General features: G+C 37.0%; 1 protein-coding gene across 3 annotated transcripts in view; it reads right to left on the minus strand.

Moving 5' to 3' along the window:
* The window catches only part of AFG1L (AFG1 like ATPase), a 185786-nt gene that overhangs the window by 36297 nt on the left and 132245 nt on the right, over positions 1-17244 (minus strand). For 2 of the 3 annotated variants that reach the window (XM_078155206.1, XM_021008150.2), the window contains exons 9-10: positions 3822-3892; positions 3465-3565 (exon numbers count right to left, since the gene is read on the minus strand). The exons of the other annotated variant lie outside the window; for it this stretch is intronic. In XM_078155206.1, the coding sequence (XP_078011332.1) occupies positions 3465-3565; positions 3822-3892 (172 nt within the window). The remainder of the gene's footprint in view (positions 1-3464; positions 3566-3821; positions 3893-17244) is intronic. 3 annotated transcript variants of the gene reach the window in all.

Raw genomic sequence — 17244 nt, forward strand, 5'->3', positions numbered from 1 at the left:
AACTAATGACAGCTCACCCAAAGAAGTCAGTTTTCTCCCCCACCACTCACTCACTCAGGCCAAAGCAGAAACAAACGAGCAAGCAGGCAAGTAACCATCAAAAACAACCTCTCGAAGGCACTTGTATCTTCTATTCCTATACTTCAGGTGACATTTAGATTTGACAGATGAACCCATGGCCAAGGAGAAAAACTGATGATCAGAGGGCATTGCCCTGACTATCTCCTGACCTTCGTCCTTTAAAGTCTATACCAGGGAGGGGAACCTGTGGCCCTGAGGCCACATGTGGCCTTCTAGGTCCTTGGGTGCAGCTTTTTGACTGAGTCCAAGTTTTACAGAACAATCCTTTTATTAAGAGCACGTGTTCTCTGAAGTTAGGATTCAATCAAAGGGCCGCACTTTAGGACCTAGAGGGCCACAAGTGACCTTGAGGCTGCAGGTTCTCTACTCTTTAAACCCTATATGTTGAACACCCACAGGATTCATAGGAATGGTGGAATCACCTTGTGGGTGTGAATGTTCATTCATTTTCTTTAACTGTTTATTAATGGTAGGCTTTTGGCTTTCTAAAGTAAAGACTTGCTCTCTTTTTACATATTCAGCAACCACTCTGTTCAGCTACTGCAACGCCTTCATCTGTTGGATCTTAATGTATCTTCAGAGACAAGAGCTAGAGATTCAAGTAGTTTAAGAGGAATATTTTCCTCAGCTGTTGATCACTAAGAAAAGAAAATTAAGAAACCATATCCTAACAGGGTTTAACTAAATTCTGGATCCTAAATCTCCTTCTTCTTCTTTTAATTATAATTTTTACCCATTCATTTGAATTTTTATTGATTCCAATGTCTATATTTTGATTTCTTTGCATTAGAAGCTAAGTATAAGTTAAATAAAATTGTGACTGCTTGTATTTTACATACTAGTGGAGCAAGAGGTTTAAATGACTTTTTGTGACACTGAAGTTTGCTTTTATGTAATTGTTAAACTTTAGGGACATAAAAATATGTATCTATTATTAGTCTATTTCCTAGGGGAAAAAAATTAACTAAAAAGGATTTTTTTTTAACATCTGAAAAACTGGAAAGTCAGTAGTTTCTAATATTCTGTCATCCATACTTACTCCAAACTATTCCAGGAGCAGCTAATTTCAAAAAGGAGATCATAACCAGATCCCCTCCTATACCCAGTTTCCAGAGCAAAAGTATATAAATTGCTTGATTTTTATAAGTTCCTGATTTTTAAACTTGGATGAATAGTCAAAGGATATGACCAGAAAGTCAATGTGAGCCTTATATGTCTTATAACTATTACCACAAAATTCTGGTTGGTCCATGATGAATTGGAAAATAAAAATTTACATGTATTCTGATATTGGCAAAACTATATACTTTGTAAAAACATAGATCTGAAGAATATCTAGGTTTCTAGGCCAAATCAAGTAGCAAAATCTGAATACCATTTAGTTACAAATACAAATCAAAATTTTTAATTTTAAAGATTTAATTATTTAGTTTCGAGATTAGAAAAGTATGAGGTTTTAGAATAAGCTAAGCTACAAAGGAGGAACAAAGATAATGTGGTAGTAATCCAATGCATTTATTCTCATTCCCCTCCTCCCCCTAAGAAAAAAAAGGGGGAGGGAGTAATTGAATTTGATGGAGAACTTCAAATCCTACTCATTTAAAATTGTGACCAATAATGCTCTTGGGGGAGGTTATTCTATGCCTAGGTCCAGAATATTTCTTTAGTTGATTAGGGAATAATGACTAACTCAAGTTCTTGGGCCTCAATTACATAAATAAAATATCTTATAAAAAGGAAATCACTGCTCATCACTGGACTAATGAATCACGTATTCTCTTAGACAAGAATCACTACCTGCCTAATGAGACTATCTCTACCTTATTACAGAGAGATTCTATCAGCTTTCACTCTCCCCACTGGTTTTCTTTTTTTCTGGTAGCAGAAGGAGCTTCATCTTCTGGATGTAAGCTGACTTGTTTATAGTTTATTTCATGAATGAAGCCATCAGTCAATAGCTAAACAAAGGCTCTGGTAGTTTTCCCCAGGAGCATAAGACTATTCAAGGACTCAGTGTGATTTCTCAAGGAGAGGTCTCAAGAGCCAGAATGACACACATGATTAATGGAAATGCAAAACTATATAACCATCTTGTCTGAGGGCCATGAAGAGCTTGATACTTTCTGCATTCTGCAATTACAACACGGGAAATTGGAGGCTTTGGGTCTTCAAGTTCATGGCAGTGGATTGTTTTTGTTGACTTGGCTCCCGGTTCTATAACAGCAATCTACTGTGGAGTAGGTTGTGCTGTATGGCTCAAAAGTCACCTCATTTACATAAAATAAAAGAGAATAAATCAGTGAAGGTTAAAGAAATTCTTTATAAAACAAGTAACAGGTGTGAACTAAGGCTTCTCTCCTTCTATGGAAGAACAGCTCCTTTGTGGTTACCCAACAGTTAGCTTCTGAGACCCGTTGGCCTGGTGCTGTTGGTTCAAATCTATTTAAGGCTATGCACAATTTTAAGTACGTAACTCTCAACTTTAAACAAATAAGGCCACCGAACCTCTACCGTGTATATGGAGTAGTTTACAAAGTAAAAGAGAGAGCCCTTGCCCACGAGGAAATTACATTGGAGGCCTTAGTTAACTAATGCAGATATGTGGTGCAGAGGATAGAGCAAATGGGCCTGGAGTCAGGAAGATCTAGTTCAGATCCAGCCTCAGACCCTTACTCACTGTGACCCTGGACAAGTGACTTAATCTCTGCCTGCCTCAATTTCCTCCTCTATAAAAGGGGTATAAAAATAGCACCTACCTCCCAGGTTGTGAGGATTAAATGAGATAACAACGGTAAAGTGCTTAGCACAGTGCCCAGCACCTAGTAAGCACTAGATAAATGTCAGCTAGGATTATTTATGTCGCTGTTATTATTATTATTATTATTAACCAAGTGATCTGTCACAATTCAGTGAAAGTGACTTTCTTGGGATCTCAAGTCTGAAGAGGTCTGCTATCATAGGGAATGACAGAAAGACAATGAAAATGCTTAATGAAGAAGTTTGCATGGTCTGGTTCTCCTGAATGGTCAGTGACAATTCTTATTCATGCTCTCAAATACTAATCTTACCTCAAAATTTGATGCAAAACCTTGTTTTGATCTGACTTTTGAAGAGAATACGAAAACCAAAAAGGCCTTTTTGTTCCTTCGGATCATTTGATATGCATTTCTACATTTCAAAGTGTGCTTTGAAGCACTCCAAGTATGAATTTTTTGTAGTGATGTGGGTCCAAAGCAGGGAGCCCTCTGACTTTGTACAGACTTTTAAAGTTAACTCAGACTTTGCTCACAGTGTTTTCAAATGTGATACAGGTTAAAAGGAAAATATCAAGTATTTTTAAAATGTGAAAAGGCCAATGAGTCTAGATTTGACTGGGTACTCACTTTGTCACACAGCTCTTCAAATGTGCAGTCTGCAATGGTTCCACAAGCTTTATTCAGCCTCAGCTCTCTGCCTTGCACTTTTAGAATCCTTGGTCTAGTTACTATGGGAACATGAACAAAGACTCAATCTTGTCTGGATAATTACTATAAAATTCATCTCTTACAGATAGGAAATGCATAGCTTGATGAATAATAGCACATGATTCAACACATAAATTAGACAAAATGCTGATACAATGACTGCCACTTGAGTGTGGCATCAACCCATATACAGCAATGGAACTTATTAATTGGTCAGTGGAGATTGGGCATTGTGTTCTAAATGTATTCTCTTTCAAGAGAAATTAACTTACGTACAATCATTTTGTTTTTGAGCCAGCTCATCAAACAACTTATCCATGACAGCCTCCACATCAGCTTCACTTGTGCTACAGTGAAAAGAATAATAGAATATGAAATTAATAACACTTGAAGCCAACATCAAACAGCTGCCTGAGCCCGCTTAGCTTTTTGCCCATAAAAAAGGAGAACAGGATGTTATGCTCTAAATACAAACATTAGATTTCGAATACACTTAAAAGCAGAGAATATTAACTCTCAGGTAGATGATTCTGCCTTATTTGCATACACTGAAAGACTTCTGTGCTTCTGGCTGTTTCCAGTAATGAGGAGATACAGGCAGAGTAAATCCATTAATACTATGTGTACACAATGAGAAAAAAGGCTTCAGGCTCTCTGTTACATGCAAAACAAGAGCAAACAGACAAGGCAGTCAAGCATCTAGAGAAGTATCCTTTGAAATCTCTACCGAGAGGGTACATGTGAAATTAAATATTGAAGCTGTTTGAAAAAAAAAATTCAAGTCAAGCTGACTGACTGCGCTGATCAAACATTTCCAGAATTAAATTACTAGCTTCCAAACACCAACCTGATCTGCACATCAATAACTTTATCAGACCTCTTTCAGGGGTGTAGGAAAAGGACAATTACAGACCGCACATTCTCTCTCAAAATGTCCTCCTTGAAAATTTAAGAAAAAAAAAAGAAAAGAAAATTTAAGGAAACTTTCAGTTCATCTGCTGTCATTGGAGCTAGTCTAAAATCTGTCTCATCACAGACTCTTTTGTATTCTAATTAGAAACCACCATATGGTTTAAAGATCCCAAACATATAAATGTGATAATGCTGTGGCCTCTTTCGCTCTCACTTTCTTTTTTAAAAGGGGCTGATAAACTAATGCACTCGATACAGTTGATCTGCAAAGGAAAGAGTGTCTTGCATAAAGGACCTCACAAGTGAAAACTGAAGTTTGCTTCCAACCTATATGCAGACTTATACAGAATGACCTTACAATATGTTTACTTTTTACACACATTTCAGTCTTCTCTAGGTGTAAAATGCAATTAAACTCAATTCTTGATGCCCTACTGATAGTTCCCATCACAGAATTCTCTCACTCGCATCCAGGGAACTAAAATATGAAGCCTAAACTAAAGCTAACCTAATTTCACCTTTAAGATAATTACGCTAGATAAATAATTTCTCCTTTAAGATGACTACCATGCTCGGGGGTAGATTTTTACCCCAGATTTTAAAACTCCACAAACGTAAAGGCTTTCTCAATAACAAAGAGACGGTAATTTTTGGTAATGCTCTTAGTCATTCTTCAAAAAGTCATTCCTAAAAACAAGGAGGATAATTTTGATTTTTGAATCTGGTAGCAGCAATAATACTCCCATGGAGTAACACTGAAGTTGACAATCCAAAAAAAGGGATAAGAACAACTAGATTTTAAAACACTGAAGAACATGGGATAAATATTAAGAACCAAGAACCAGAATCAATTACAGGTTTCAGTGGGGTGGTGCGTACGCATTTTCTGAGAATTCACAGAACGTGAATTATAGAATCTCAGAGTCTGAACGGACCTTGTCGGTCATCTGTTCGAACTTACACCTCAGAGAATTCCCATCATATCATACTCATCAAATGGTTGAATTGGCTGAAGACCTCCCTAGAGAAAGAGACCTCATTATCTCTATCAGTAGCTGATTCCATTTCTGGATAGGTCTCAGAAGATTTTCTTTATAGTGAGCTAAAAACTGACTGCATTTCCACTTCTACTTAGCACTCCTGGTTCTGCCATTTGGAGACAAGCAAAAGAAGTCCAATTCCACTTCCACAGGACAGACTTTCACATATCTGAAGACACCCATCATGTCTTTCCTTCCTACCCTCCCACCACAAATATTCTGTTTTCTAGGTTAAACATCCCTACTTCCTTCAACAGATCGTTATATGGCATGATGAAGGATAGTCCTCTACCATACTGGATGCTCTTTAGTTTATCAAAATCATTCCCAAAATGTGGCACCCAGAACTGGACACAACATCTCAGCCATCCTTTGTCCAAAGTAAAGTGTAGCAAGATTATCACACCACCAACCCCCAGCTCCCCGCTTTAATGCAGCCTAATATTGCATTAGCCTTTTTGGGTTGCCATATTATACTTCTGCCTCATATTAATGCAGTCTGCTAAAATTCTGAGATCTTTTCCCAGATGAATTGTCTAGCCATGCTCATTCCACACCTCATACTTACAAAGTCGATTTTTAAAAGTCTAAGTTCAAGACATTATATGTATCCACATTAAATTTCATCTTCTAGTCCATGCTACCATGGCAGGTTTATTCTGGGTCCAACATATGTCTGTATACATACATATATGTTTATATATGTATATATATATATACACACACATATATATATATATACATGTACATACATGTATAAAGATAAATACAGGGATATGTTGGACAGATAACACAAAAGCATTTATACATATATACACAGATATATATGCATATTGTTACATACATATATATGGATATTGTATATATACACACATATATGTATTTATATACAAACATCCATATTTGATGCACACACACACACACACACACACAAACATACATAATGTTCCAAAAGTCTTGGTGTGGCTTTAAGATATATAGCTTAAAAATATATCACCTAAGAAGGAAAGGGAGTGGTTCTCACAAAAGGGTTCTGGCTCAGGTAGGCTTGGGTTCAGTGCCGGAGGAACTTGACTCCAAAGAGAGGGGATAAGGATAGCTCTATTTTGGCAAAAATCCAGTATGCTGGGAAATCATTTCTGTAATGTATCACCTGTTGGAACTAGACAGTGAGAACTTCAACATACAACATTAGTACTATTATACCACTTTCCAGACCATATTTCAAATACTTTCAATCCTCTGAAGTTCAATTTTCAATCTAATGTTTTCTGATTTAAAGCCAAACATGTTAATTAATAAATATGCATGGAAATGATATTTATTAGTAAATAATTTTGTGATTTTAAACAAATATGCAAAAATTCACAAACAGATTTCTAAGGTCTATAGATGTGGAAAAGAAGTTGTATTACAAAATGATGTAGCATCATGATTTTTCATTGGCCAAATCCCATTTATTCATAAAATATCAGTAAGCCTTATTTATTACTAAAATATTATAGAGATATTTTATTATGAAGACTATTTACAGCTTCTTTTTATAGGTGGCCTTAGAATATTGTTCAATATAGTTAGCAATCTATTATTTTTCATTGAAGTCTGTAAGTAATAAAAATATTCAGTATTTGATTTTGAATTCGAGATGACTAAACTACTGATGAAATAACATTTTATATTCTTCAAAGATACTACCAACTCCAATGTGTTTCTTTAGAGTCATTTTTTAGGTGAATGCCTTCCAGAGCCCTTTTATGAACTGCCAAGTTCTAATTCAACAACCTTTATTTAGTGTGTGCTATGCAGTGAATACTAATAAGCTTCCAATTACAAAATGCTTTCTTCATGACAACCATGTGAGGTAAATAATACAAATACTGTCATCCCCATCTTACAGATGAGGAAACTGAGATGCACAGAGGGTAAATGGCTTGCTTCTATTCACTCAACTAGAAATATCAGAGGTAGCATCTGAACTCAGGTCTAGATGTTGAAAAATGTCTGAATAACTGGCTATCAGGAGTGAAGTATAAACTTGGTTTTCAAATCCCACTATTCTAAACCTAGAGCCAGGAAACAGAATCTGGTACGGGAAAATAATTTCTAAGGGTCTCTCTTCCATCTAAAAATTGTCTTCTGACTCTTCCCCAAGGTGATTCCAATTGGTAGTACAGAAAATGCCCTTGGAACAAAGGTTCTTGACCTAGATTCCACGTTTTTTAAAAAATGTTTTGATATCTAGATTTCAAAATAATTGGCTTCCTTTGTAATCCTTCTTTTTGTGTTTAAAAGCATTCTGAGAAATAGTGTACAGGCTTCACCCAGCTGCCAAAGAGGTCTATGACAGAAAAAAATTAAGAACACTGAGGACCTGGAGTGATCTGTAGGACACTAGCCAACACAGGGACATGTGTTTTGTGAGCAGCTTGAATTCCAGAAGTATTTATTTGCAATTTTTCTCATTAAATGATTAATTTCTCATAAAAATACTGAAACGCATTTTGAGCTACTGCCAGGGAAAACTTCTAGGCAAAGCTGTGAAATGGACAGATTCTTAGGCTTTTCATTTTCCTCCCTCTTCCCAGCTTGGAGGTTCTCTCAATCCTCCCTCCTCTCATCTTCATATCCTTCATTTATACTAAGATGTTAATGACAGACAACAACTTAATGCTGTTCTCTCCATTTTAACAAGAAATCAACAAGTCAATCAACAAGCATTTATTAAGTGCTTACTATGTGTCAGGCATCATAGTAGGCTCTAGGAATCATACAAAAAAAGTAAAATAGGGGCAGCTAGGTGGCACAGTGGCTAGAGCACTGGCCCTGGGGTCAGAAGGACCTGAGTTCAAATCCAGTCTCAGACACATAACACCCACTAGCTGTGTGACTCTGGGCAAGTCACTTAACTCCAACTGCCTCACCAAAAAAAAAAAAAAGTGAAATAATCTCCATTCTCAAAAGGTTCTGATCAGGACAGGCAATAATATGTGTGTATAAAAGCATATATAAAATAAATTAAAAATACATGTAAAGAGGAACAGCACCAATCACTAGGTATCAGGAAAGGCTTTCTATAGAAGGTAGTGCTTGAGATGTGTCTTGTAAAGAGAAGGATTCTATGAGACAGAGGTGAGGAGGGGCGAATTATAGCAAAGTTGATGGCCAGTACAAAGTCATAGAGACCTGGACTGGAGTGCCACACATGAGGAAGAGATAGGAGTTCATTTGGCTATAGAAACAAAACAAAAAGAATTAAACTTTAATTATAGAATTTCGGTCAGAATTTGGAGAAAGATTTTTGGTGGGAAAATCAGGGCTTATTACCACACAGATGGTTACGTATTCTACTTAGGCATAATATTGACCATAACTCCTACCTTCTTTAAGTAGGTTACTTGGGTACTTGCTGAAACTTAAGCAAGGAAGAAAGGAAATAGTTTTTGACAAAGGAAAATAAAACTTGAATAATCTAAGTTTTGGAAGGGAGAAGGATATTTGTGGCAAAGCGGAAATCAGTCAATGTAATTCATTTAGATGTTTAAAAAGTTTTGCGACAAGTTCCTATCAACAAAAAACTAAATTCAAAACTGAATTCTTATTGATTAAAAAACTGAACTTACTGGATTTTGGAAAGGAGTCTGTTTTGTCATGGTGAAGTAGATTGACATAGCGGATAATGTATTGGACTTAGGATCAGGAAGACATGGGTTTGAATATGGCCCTCCTCTTCTCACCTACCATCACAAAGACACCACACTGGTATCTCACATGGTTGTGAAAACCAAAAGAGGTAATATATGCAAAACACTTTTTAAATCTTAATGAGTTTAATAAATATGTACATGATATATATTATTCAGTTGTTGTTCAGTCATTTTTCAGTTGTGTCTGACTGTGACCCCATGTGAGGTTTTTTGTTTGTTTTTTTGGCAAAGATGCTGGAGTAGTTTGCCATTTCCTTCTCCAGCTCATTTTACAGAGGAGGAAACTGAAGCAACCAGAGTTAAGTAACTTACCCAGGGTCACACAGCTAAGTGTTCAAGGCCAGATTTGAAGTCAGGAAGATTAGTCCTCCTGACTCCAGGCCTGGTACTCTATATACTGCAAGCTAAGTGCCCACATAATATATAGTAAGTACATATATATTACTATTAAAATGAAACTAACTTAGAGACAGGAAATAATAGATACTAATAGACAATTCTTCAGTTGAAAAAATATGAAGAGAAAAGAATAGTCCTAGGACCCTGTAAGAAAATGGTACAGACCCAAAATATAAACGTGTTTTTCCTGATTGTAGTTACTTGTTACAGTGAAAGAGTTCTAAGATGGTGAGGAGTAGGGGGTCATTAAAAAGTGAAAGTGATGTTTAAAAAAGAACATCAAGAAAATATTTTTAAAAATTAAGGAAATTGCACTAGTGATCACTATTCACATCTAATCTCATTTTTTTCTCTCTGAGATGTTGTATTTTCCAGGACCCCCGTTCTACTAGCTCTTTTTGGGAAGATCTGGGATGAGATTTGTTATCTCCATTCCTGCTACTGGTTTCCCTCTTTATTTTGATGGGAAAGAAATAGAGGGGAGGGAAAAGGAGATTTCATTCCCCATTAGTTCTACCATGGCAAGTTTAAATATTTCAAAAGAAAATTTTACATGGACACTACAGGAAAATTTTAGCAAGTTAAAAATATAGAAATAGACACATTTATAGAGCAAAGATTTCTCATTCGCCTTAAGTCTACTTTTAGACTGGCTTAGTTGATATTGCTTATAGAGAATGGATGCTAGAAAAGATAATCCAACTTTTACTAAAGGACTGGCACCAGTGCCAACAACTAGTGGTATTTTCACTTTCTCCTAGAGCTGCTGCTTAGCTTTCTCTATAAGTATGGATGACAAAGTAGAGACCTAGAAGGGGCATATGCTGGCATTTCTTGACCTGAACATGAAAGGATTTCATTATCTACCATTCCCAAGATTCCTTTCCAAGTTTCAGGATGTCCTGCACCAACCTTGCAGTACAGCCATTTCTTTTTCCTCTCTAGTAGAGGTTTCTAGGGCTATAATAGGTTCCTACTCTTGCCTCTGGACCATTTTTCTCTGTCCTATTAGCCCACTGTGAAGATCAACTCTATCTTTGGTAAAACTTGACCCTTCTTCTCACTCTTCTCCCCTTCCTCCTCCTCCTCCAGTGGCCTTTTCTCAATCCTTGTTCTCCTTGACCATTCTTCAGCCTTTACTACTGTTCGTCACCCTTTCCTCCTTGATGATACTCTCTTCTCTCTAGGTTTTTGGGATACTACTCTCTCCGGGTTCTCCCCCTACACATCCGACTCCTCCTCAGTCTCCTTTGTTGGATCTTCATCCAGATCATACTCTCTACCCATATGTATCCTTCAAGGATCTGTCCTGGATCCTATTCTCCTCTCCTTCTATACTACTTTGCTTGGTGATCTCATCAGCATCCATGGATCTAACTATCATCTCTATGCTGACAATTCTCAAATTTACGTATACTGCCTTAAACTCTCTGTTGACCTCTAATCTCACATCTCTAATTGCCTTTCAGATTTCTAAAACTGGAAGTCTGGTGAACACTTTTTTTCCTTTATTAGCATTAGATTTGTAAATTCTCCATGAATTTCAAAATCATAACAAATTTTCTTTATGTAATTCAGAATAGCACATTCCAAAACTTCTGTCTAAATGCATAATGTTTTTGTTGTTCAGTCATTTTCAATTGTGTCTGCCTCTTCATGACCCCATTTGGGGTGTTCTTGGCAAAGATACTGGAGTGGTTTGCCATTTCCTTCTCCAGCTCATTTTACAGATGAGAAAACTGAGGCAGACAGAACTGACTTGCGTAGGGTCACAAAGCTAGTAAATGCCCGTGTCCAAATATGAACACAGGTCGTCCTGACTCCAGGCCCAGCACTCTATCCACGGCACCATTTCCAGAATGAGATTAAAAATTCTTAGTTCTTTTCCATTCACCATCCACATACTTGTCTCATGATGTAGATGCAATGATTCCACAAAATATTCTTTGGTATATGATAACTAAGAACTCCTTAATCTAGCACGTTCAACATTGCTCAAACTGAAGTCATTAGACACTAGTGGTTAACAACATCTTGAGCTTTGCTCACATCACATTATTTGGTGGGCACTTACTATGTTCCATTCGAGTACTTATGGACTCATATCTACTAGCCAAATACCCACCCAGATGTCCTGCTGTTTTCATTTGGGTCTGACTGTTTCTGTAAGATAGTCCTGAAAAATCATCATGAGCTCTTGTTATTATTCCTCCAAACCTAAAGAGTGACCAGTCAAGCCATCAATGAACAAATAGACACTGAGCGTTTGGTAGGTGCCTAGATTATGCTAAGTGCTAAGATATGCACAAAAAAAGTACTATAGATATTTGCCCTCATTGAATTTACAAACCAGTAATACTTTTATTTCTTTATTAAGCTGATAATGCTTAAGTATAATTATATTCATTCTACAGACCAAAAAAAAATAGAAGTACAGAAAAAAGGTTTTTCTATTCCTTATACACTAAGGATTGGTAACCTATTTTCAGTGGTGTGCTCCTTCCTTTGAGAATGACGGTATGCCTGTCACTGAGGGGTGAGGGGGAAGGGCAACTATAGGAAGTAGGCATCAAACTGAGTGAACTAGTCAAATATGTGCAAGGTGGGAGTGTGAAGGGGAAGTTGATAATGGAAAAGAGGATACGCAATGGCTTCTAACTCTGGAAGCCAGCAAGCATTTTTGCTGGAAGAAAGTAGGTAGAATATGGGAATGGTAACTGTCCTACATTCTACATGCTATGTATGGCACATGCTCAGCATTTCCAACCACTGATGTGAAAAATTTTTGAGCAATCATATCTACTCTTCAATTCTTTCCTTAAATTTACTACACACATCTACAGAATGAGGAGAGATAACAAATATGGATGATTTAAATTTTTCATGTTGAGTAGTGTTTACCTTAGTATATAGGACTTCCAGGCATGGAAACTCTAACACGGCAAGTCAGCATTTTCTAGTTGAGAGTTTCTTGGGTACTGAAGAGGTTAAATGACTTGCTTAGGGACACAAAGGCGTTATATGTCAGCTATAGTGTTTGAATCTGTCTTCCTGGCTTTGTGGGGGGCTCCTGATATTCACTATGACACCATGCCATCTTGCCTTTTATAAGTTTCAAACCATCAGAATTTCAAAGTCAATAAGATAACATTGTAGTTCTGATCATAAATGATGTCACATAGCAATCTGGGGGTGTTATACTCATGACCACTGGGCAGCTTCCAGGAAACCAAAACCTTTGGGTTTTGGAAGGAGTATAACTGCAAAGCTGAAACTTACAAGAATGCAAAGAAGGGCACCCTCAGTAGAGTCTGTGGCTTAATTGTCTCAACACAGGAAATCTGACTGGGCCAGGACATGAAATAAGACTGACACACTGATGGGTCTTTCTCAATTCCATGGGTGGTATATGGCCAGTCTTAGTTGGTAAAAAAATTTGTCTGGTTGATTACAATTATTAAATACCAGAGAATGTATAAAATATTAACTTCTGCATCAATTTTAAATCTGATTGGGATATGGGGTCTTTTGGTGCAGCAAGCTCACATGAAGTGCTAGAAAATTTGGGTTGGTAATAAATAAAGACATTATAGGGCATGAATAGATCCCAATTTCCTCATGAAACATTACATAAAAGGGGGCAGAACCCTAAAATCTTAGAAATGGGAATGCAGGAAATCACTTAATCCTAACTCTCAGTTCAGGCATTTTTCTCTAGGTCGGCATCTTGTCTCTATCTGAAAACCAATACTGAGAAAAAGTACACCACCTCACAAGGGCAGAGGGTTTTATTTTATTTTATTTTAATATGGATTTCACTAGCATAATAAAAAATTCCAAAGTGATTCCTTTTCATGGCACATAGGAAACCCAGACTTCTAACTGAGTTAGGCTAAAATGCTGATGAAATTTAGATTTTAAAACCATTAAGAGCAGCAGTTAAAAAAAATTATATCTTTACTGCTTCCAAATACAGAAGACTTTTTTCTCAACAAAGTCTTCCAGGTGTGTGTGTGTGTGTGTGTGTGTGTGTGTGTGTGTGTGCGCGCGCACGTGTATGTTTATTCTAGTATGATGGAAAGAGTGACTGCCAAGGGCTTTCTAATACTGGTGATAGGACAACAGTAAAGAATAGTAGGCCCTATGTATAGAGAATTAAGTCAAATTTATAAGAATACAAGTCATTCCCCAATTAATAAATGGTCAAAGGATATGAACAGCCAGTTCTCAGATGAAGAAATTAAAGCCATCTGTGATCATACGAAAAAATGCTCTAAATCACTAGTGATTAGAGAAATGCAAATCAGAACAACTCTGAGGTACCACATCACACCTATCAGATTGGCCAACATGACAAAACAGGAAAATGATAAATGTTGAAGAAGATGTGGGAAAATTGGAACACTAATTCACTGTTGGTGGAGTTGTGAAATGATCCAACTATTTTGGGGAGCAATTTGGAACTACGCCCAAAGAGCCATAAAAATGTGCATACCCTTTGATCCAGCAATAGCACTTCTAGGGTTACATTCCAGAGAGATCATACAAATGGGAAAAGGTCCCACAAGTACAAAAATATTTATAGCAGCTCTTTTTGTGGTGGCAAAGAACTGGAAATTGAGAAGATACCCATCAATTGGGGAATGGCTGAACAAATTGTGGTATATGAATGTAATGGAACACTATTGTGCTAAGAAATGATGAACAGGCTGACTTCAGAAAAGTCAAGACTTTTCTGGAAAGACTTGTATGGTCTGATGCTGAGTGAAGTGAGCAGAACCAGAACATTGTACATAATAACAGCCACGTTGTGCAATGACTAATGCTGATAAACTTAACCCTTCTCAGCAATATAAGGATCTAAGACATCTCCAAAGGCCTCGTGATGGAAAATGCTATCCACAAAGAAGAAAGAATTATACAGTTTAAATGCAGATAGAAGCATACTATTTGCTATTTCTTCTTCTTCTTCTGTGGCATTTTATTTCTTCTTTCTGGTGGTTCCTCCTCTTGGTTCTAATTCTTACTTACAACATCACTAATGTGAAAATATGTTTAATAGGAATGTATATGTATAGCCTATATCAGATTGCATGCCATCATGGGGAGGGAGGTGAGGAGAGAGGGGGAGAAAAATTTAAAACTCAAAAGCTTATGGAAGTGATTGTTGATAATTCAAAATAAATTAATAAAAAAAAGAATAGTGGGTCCTTAGTAATGTTTTGTGTGTGTGTTTAAAATAAGATTGAATTGAAGCAGCTCTATCTTCAGTGAAGATGAAAGCCCTATCGTTAATGAGGGTGAGGGCTCGATAAAATATCCCAGAGGAAGGACCTCCTGCTTTAATATCAACAAACTGGATTTGAATAATAGAATTTCAAGCTGGAAGAGGCCTTTGAGACATTTAGTCCAGATTTTTCATTTCGTGGATGAGAAAACTATGGACCTGTGAAGAGAAAATTACTTGCCCAATGTCACAAAATGACTGAGAGGCAGAGTCAGGGATTTAAGACCGGTTCTTCTAATTTAAGAAACTCCACTACACCACAAAATGTTATCCACAAAACTAACTATAAAACATGCAATTTTTATAGTTAAGTAGTTCCCTAGGATAAAATATGAATTATTTTATTGGTATTTAAAATTCCAGTCCCACATGACCAAATACCTATTCGATATTATGAACTATATGTTACAAAGGAGTCTCAACTCAACATACACAAAACAGATCTTTTCCCCAAAACTCACTTTTCTTCCAAACTTCCATGTTATTGTTCTTAAAAGTAAATTTTATTGATATGTTTTGTTTTTACATAGATTTCCCCTTGTATCCCTCTTCTTCCCTCTTTTAGAGAGCCATTCCTTATAACAAAGAATTGTTTAATAATGAAAAAAGAGGAAGAGAAAAAAATTTGTTAGCAAAACGGAGCACCAAAAACAAAAACAATAAACAACTCTGACATTATATGAAATGCTCCATACCCATGAACCTGTAACTATAAAAACAAACAGGCACAAGTGTCTTCTCATATGTCTTCTTTGAGGGCCATGCTAGGTAGTTCTTTGTAATTTTGTGACATTCAGTTTTGATTATTTTGTGATTATTCCTTCCACTGTCAAACTCACTGTGTAAAATGTTTTCCTGACAAATTATGGTACATGAGCATAATGGAATACTTTTATGTTGTAAGAAACAACAAATGTGATGAATACAGAGAAGCACAGAGAGATTGAGGTGAACTTAGGCTCTACTCATTTCTAAGACGAATCTCAAATCTACTTATCCTCTTTCCTGCTCTTCAGTCTTGCATCTCCAGCTACACACTTATTGTTCATCTCATTGGGGTAAGAGGTAAAGTGGTGGCTATACTGTTTTCCCCCCAGTAGAATTCAGGACCTTGAGGCCAGAGATTGTTTCATTTTAGTCTTTACAGCACCAATTTCTGGCACACAGTAATTGCTTAATAAATGTTTACTGAATTGAACTGAAATATGCTACTCGAAAAAAGTAATCTACTTTTTACAAGAGTTAACAGAAATGACCTTTTCATAATTTGTCATATTGTTCACCTCAAACTGGATGTCCTGTGGACATGTTAAACTCTACATGTTCAAAACTGAACCATATTATCTTTTCCCTCAAACCCTCCCCTCTTGCAAACTTCCCTTTTACTGCCAGGGGTACCACCATCCTCTCAAAAATAGGTGTCATATCCTTGATTCCTCATTCTCTCTTACTGCTCCCTGTCCAGATCACATTTATTTTATCTTTGCGTTCAGAACATGCTCCCTTTTCTCTTCTAACATGGTGCCAACAGCCTGGTGAAGGCCATCATCACCTTACATCTACACTACTGCAATAGTCTGTTAGCTGGGCTCTCTGCTTCAAGTCTCGCTCCACTCCAATCAGCAGTCAAATTGACATCCCACAGATCTGATGTCACTCCTCTGTTCAATGAACTCCAGTGGCTCCCTATCACCTTCAGGATCAAATATCAAATCCTCTGTGGACGTTAAATGATCTACATAACTTGGCTCCCTCCTACCTTTGCAATCTTTTTGCAAATTTTTCATCACCTCCCCACCAATGCACACAGTGTCACTGGCTCCCTCACTGTTTCTAAGACCAGATACTTCCATCTCCTAACACTGGACATTTTCACTAGCTATACCCAATGCCTGGAATTCTTTTCTTCCTCATCTCACATCCTTGTGGGACATTCACTGTTAGGAGATATGACCTGGATCAAGGTCCAGCAAAGGATACTGAGGAGTGGTCAGAAAGGAAGGAAAACCAGAAGAGAGTAGTGTTCTTACGAATGAATGAAAAAGCATTTATTAAGCAATTACTATGTGCAAATCCCTGTGCTAACTACTGGGTATACAAACAGCCCCTGTTCTCAAGGAGCTCACATTCTGATGCAGAGCAATACATGAAGAAAGTTTCAATTACATGTCAAACGGAAAGGCCCAGTGATTCTTATGGTATAGCAGCAGAAGATGTTAATACTTCTTTAATGTCATTTTCATGAATAAAACCATATTTGTTTCTGATGTTGACCCCATGCTATAGCGCCAAGCACTTCAGCAATGAAACTTTTCTTTTCTGAATCTTCACTAGTTATGGCTGCCAGGTCCTATCTG

The sequence above is a fragment of the Phascolarctos cinereus genome, unplaced genomic scaffold (assembly GCF_003287225.1).
Source record: "Phascolarctos cinereus isolate Bilbo 61053 unplaced genomic scaffold, phaCin_HiC Scaffold_5;HRSCAF=322, whole genome shotgun sequence".
Classification (NCBI taxonomy): Eukaryota; Metazoa; Chordata; class Mammalia; order Diprotodontia; family Phascolarctidae; genus Phascolarctos; species Phascolarctos cinereus.